Source organism: Priapulus caudatus, unplaced genomic scaffold (genome assembly GCF_000485595.1).
Source record: "Priapulus caudatus unplaced genomic scaffold, Priapulus_caudatus-5.0.1 Scaffold466, whole genome shotgun sequence".
In the NCBI taxonomy this organism is placed as follows: domain Eukaryota; kingdom Metazoa; phylum Priapulida; class Priapulimorpha; order Priapulimorphida; family Priapulidae; genus Priapulus; species Priapulus caudatus.
Genome location: NW_014577527.1, coordinates 44,610 through 50,018, shown reverse-complemented (window position 1 = coordinate 50,018; position 5,409 = coordinate 44,610). Strand labels below are relative to the sequence as shown.

The 5,409-nt window shown below is 39.5% G+C and overlaps 1 protein-coding gene across 1 annotated transcript; it reads left to right on the top strand.

Annotated features, from left to right (window-relative positions):
- Nucleotides 1-963: 963 nt before the first annotated feature.
- LOC106810709 (zinc finger MYM-type protein 1-like) lies at nucleotides 964-2,940 on the top strand. The gene has a single exon (XM_014814144.1). It carries the CDS (start codon nucleotides 964-966, stop codon nucleotides 2,938-2,940), a length of 1,977 nt encoding a protein of 658 aa, XP_014669630.1.
- Nucleotides 2,941-5,409: the final 2,469 nt, after the last annotated feature.

Sequence of the window (5,409 nt, the reverse complement as noted above, 5' to 3'; positions counted from 1 at the left end):
GACCTGGACTAGACGTGTCTAATCTAGATTATCTGAGTGAGTGTTGTTTTTTATATTTATTTATTTCACATATTTATACAGTGTGCCTAGCTTACCAATCAAATTGAATCGAGGAGAGATTAAGCAGTTACGAGTCTATGAAACTGGTTAACCGGTCGCACATGCGCTGACTATTATATAGACTACGCAAATATTGAATTGTGTGTAAATGAGTGTATGTGCGCGCGAATGTGTAGTCATGCAAATAATGTGTATATTATATTTGTGTGATATGGACGGAAGTACCGGTAGGAGATGGTGACTGAACATGTATATAAAGGATGAGACTTTCCCAGAATGGTTAAGTCACAATTTACTATGTCAAAGTTCACAATCACTTAACTGTAAATAAATTGTTAACCCCTTTAGATGATGCATTTTATTTATTATTCATCGAATTTTTAAAAAGCAAATTGATGTGCAAATAAGAGATGACAGCAAGACTAGAGTAAGCTTGAATTGGTCCTTTAAGGCTACGAGTTCTAATGAGAGCGAAAGCCTCGGAGATGGACTGAGCCTGACTCTGTCGCTGGGCAGTGGGCATCATATATATCATGATAATAATATAACATTAACAAGTGAAAACGGGTAATGAATATAATATTCATTACATTATTATTATTTTCAATCATAATAATAATTCAATTTACATCTATACTATTTTACTGCATTGATAGTGAACCTATTATTCTTAGTATAACAATGCTAATATTATTATAGTGTCACTTTTATAATAAAACATTAATGACACAATAATAGGCTTATTCCGTTATCATGCATGTTATTCCTTTATTTTCATGTTTGTTCAGGGAAGAAGTATAATCATATTTACTTGAGTTTGTGCACCTGTATCAAATTATTTCAGAGCTTGAGCCTCGAGATCAAGAAACATCCAAGCCCTAGTGTTAATTAAGATCTGCCATTATGGCAACGATTAAGGATTATTTCCGCATGAAGACAAGTGTTACAGAGAGTCAACCGGAAACTACTGGAAATGGAGAATCAGAACTTGAGTCTGTTCCACCTGATGTATTATTAAACAATTGCGACCGTGACGATGTCAGTGATGACAGTGATACTAAGCTGAGTGACAGTAGTGACAGCGATGAAGATGAAGCAGCTCCCTCTACTTTGAAGGACTCTATGGATAAAGGCATCCCTCAGCTGGCAGAGGAGAAAGAAGTACCCGGACCAAATGACATCTCAAAAAAGCCATCCGATGGACCTTATCAGCCAAAACTGCATAGTTATCCTCGGACTCAATATGGAGACAAACAACGATCGTTTTGTCAAGAATGGTTCAATACAAATCCGTGGTTGGAATATTCACAAAGTACAGACAGTGTATACTGTTTTGCGTGTCGGCACTTCTCATCTCCATCCGGAAATATGGAGAAGTCATTCACGAATACTGGGTACTCCAACTGGAAGAAGGCAGTCGGGAAATCTGGAGGATTTGCTAAGCACACCCACGCAGACTACCACAAAGATGCTGTGGTTGCTTGGAAAGAATGCACTCAGATGCAAGAAGGGGGAACCTCTGTTGCGCAAATGCTGAACACAGGATACCAAACTGCAGTGAAAAAAAATCGTCATTTCATTAAAACTCTCGGACAGGTCATTTTGGTAACTTGTACTCAAAAGTTGGCACAACGTGGACACGCAGAACAACCTGGAGCTGGCAACCCTGGGAATGTTTTGAAAATTCTTGAATTAGTAGCATCCCATGACGACATCATCAAAGAACGTCTGGCGAGTGGACCAAAAAATGCGAAGTACACAAGTCCGGAGATTCAAAACGAAATGATACTCACCTTTGCCGAAATCATCCGAAAGGAGATCATACAGGAAGTTAAGGATGCTGGAGTATTCTCCATACTTGTTGATGAAAGTAAAGATGTGTCAAAACAAGAACAGATTTCTCTTGTAATAAGGTACTTCTATGATGGGGAAATTCGAGAGAGTTTCTTGGAGTTCAGGGCCGCATTTCAGCTGGATGCTGAATCGCTGACAAAGTCGATCTTTGACATTCTAAAGAGCCATGGAGTTGACTTCCAACGAAACCTGGTTGGACAGGGATACGACGGAGCCTCTGTCATGAGCGGCAAGATAAGCGGTGTCGCAGCTCGAGTTAGGAAGGAAGCCAAGTATGCATACTATGTACATTGTCATGCACATCGGCTGAACTTGGTTCTTGTGGATGTAACCAAAGGCATAGCAGATGCAGCTAACTTCTTCTCCTTGCTAGAAAAAGTCTACGTGTATGTAAGTGGATCATATGTTCACTCAAAATGGATAGAGATTCAGAAGGAAATGTATCCTGGTCAGCCTACAAGAGAACTGAAACGGCTATCCGACACACGCTGGGCCTGCAGAGTAGACGCATGCCGGGTGATAAGAGATCGGTTCCCAGCACTCATACGCCTCCTGGAGGAAATAGGAAACGAAACACATGCTGACCGGGCGGTTGACGCCAGGGGACTGTTGGGACAGATCAATGCCGAATTTCTGATGAAGCTTCCAGTAATCACAAGCATACTTATGGAGACAAGTAGATTGCCCATCATGTTTCAGTTATCCGATGTTGACCTAGGTAAAGCAGCAGAGTTGACAGAGACTCTGATTGCAGATCTGCAGGAGATGCGGTCCGATCCCCAGCCATTCAACAATCTGTGGGACGAGGTCCAGGTTATTGTGAGAGATCACGGCTTTGATATTGAGGACGTAGACCCATCGCGTAGAAAGAGGAAGCGTAAACTACCAAAGAGATTAGAAGAGGCTACCCTCCTCGAGCCTCTCGCCGGATCATCAATATCATCAACAGATGAACTTGAGGACTCAGTAAAGGACAAAGGACGGAGTTTTACTGCCAGGTTCTTAACAGAATGCTGGCAGAGTTGAGAAGGCGATTCAATACCGAAACATGCAAAATGATGACATCAATTCAGGCACTCAACCCAAGAAGTGAGTGTTTTCTACAATTAAACGAACTGAACGGATTCGCGAAACTGTTCGACGGAAACGCAGAAGACATCAAACACGAACTGCATTCCATTAAGCACCTTCTTCAACGACGCTCGCAAGATGGCAGAGAACTACCAGAAACAATTCCAGTTTGTTAACGTGATTGAGCCATTCAAAGAGGCGTTTCAAGAAATCCATCAGCTGGCCAAAATTGCTGCTGTATTGCCTGTCACATCTGCGTCGTGTGAGCGGAGCTTCTCAACGATGAAATTAATCAAGACGGTTGTAAGAAACTCGATGGGCAATGCCCGACTAAGCAATCTCGCGGTTCTTTCAATCAAGAGCGAACGTGTACAGAAGATGGACTTAGATCTCTTCGTGGAAGAATTCGCACAGCGGAACCAGAATAGAAGAATAATTCTGCAGTAACTCTGGGAAAAGAGTGAGGTTCTTTGTAATTTGTGTTGGTATTTATACTCGACCCAATCATACATTGCATGGTTAGGTGTCAGAACTATTAGATAGTGCTGACACCTACCGTTCTTGTACTAGCAGTAATTTGTATTTCTAAACGTTAAAGATTATATTTTGTTCGTATATTGTAATGTAATTTGTATTCTGTGACAATCGTTTGCGTTTACTGTTGGTGTCTAGAATAAAGGCATTACAATGAATATGATTGTGTTGAGTGATATTATAGGTTTTGTATTAAATCATTTTTTTGTATTGATTCAATTTACATGAATCATAAAAAATAACAGAGGCCAATACTTGACTATTATGTTGCCTCTACATTTCAGCTACCTCCAACAGTTGAAAAGTAAAATTATATATTGTGCCCCCCCACGAAAATGTAAGGCCCCCCCAGTGCCCCCCCGCTGAAAAAATCCTAGCTACGCCGCTGGTTGGGTGTCGATGTCATTGTGTGTTTCTTGGAAGGTCAGACTTGTTCAGCGTTAGCACTTTGGTTCTTCTTGTACCTATTGGCTTAGGGTTTTGCTACCTCTACTTAAACTTCTTTATACTATCTTAATTTGGAAATTCTTTTCACTGTCGTAACATTGACACTTATTGCACTATCTTAACGTTGGAATTCCTTGCACAATTGTTGTTAGAGTTATTATTTTTACTGATTTATAGTTATTACTGTACTGTCACTAGCACCTTTCTTTAATGAATATATTTCTTTCTCTTCATTGGCACTGTCTCCTCTCGGTTTTTCTTGTGTTTATATGTGTCAACACTTGTACGCACTTTTTCGTTAGCCGAACCACACGTTTACAGTATGATTGGTGAAGATTATATATTGTCAGTTTTGTAAATAGATACAGATACAGACTAACGCTTATGCTGCTATACAAATTCAGAAAAGTTGAAATAATATAAATAAAAACAATATTGCGCATATGCAATTTCCAACAGTTTTTTTTTCACTTGACTTCAGATGGACAAGCGATATTCAAGAAATTGAATAGGCAGTTGGTGAAGGTTCTTTCGAAGATCAAATCTTTGATTGTGATGTACAACGAGGCCAGCTCTATTTCACAACTCACAGTTGATGAAATATTATGCCTTTCATTTTGGCATGAACTTGGCAGGCCAACGAATGGTATTGTGCCATACAGCATCAAGAAGCAGGCAATAGATATAGTCTGTGTGAGAGACAGGGCAGCAGAGGAAATAGCGTTGAATGAGACTGAGTTCATGTTGGTTGCTGATTGGCTGGAAAGAAAGCACTCACATCTAATAGAAATGGCAGAACAGAACAAGGAAAATAGAGCATTTTTGTACAACGAGGCTCTCAGAATTGAGTTTACAATGGCAAAATTTGGCCAACAGATGAATGAACTGCCTAATTTCAACAAAACCTTTCTCACTCCCCTCATGGATAGCTTGTCAGTGCCTCTTGTTAAGACCAGTGCTTGTTCTGAGGTGTCTGAGATGCTCACAGAGATTTCCCACCTAGATGAAGACGAAGTAGATAAGGATGACGAGGAGGAAGATTTTATGGAACAGGAATATGAAGTGTGATGAGAGATGTACAATGTAGATGAACTAGAACCGGATTTTAGATGTAACTTGTACCAGTCCAACATTTATATAGTTTTTATAACTGATTGAGCAGGACTTGCTGTAAAATGTTATAATATGTAAATTGTTAAGTAAATATACATACATCGTTTTGTATGTAAATTATTAAAAACCTTATTTTAGCTGTAAGGGTATATCGATCTCGTCTTGATTTTTGTACTAACCAGAGCCTTAAAATCTCTGTGCGCATATAAAATATGTATATGTATAAAATATGTCTGTGCGTATAAGTTGTATCGATTTTGCAGTTGTCAGATACAAAAGTGTTATTATTACAACAAGTGCGTTCATTGCTAAGAAGTTTCAATTTAACTT

Excerpts from the sequence above, each read along its gene's own strand:
- LOC106810709 (XM_014814144.1), top strand. The coding sequence starts at position 964 with ATGGCAACGATTAAGGATTATTTCCGCATGAAGACAAGTGTTACAGAG.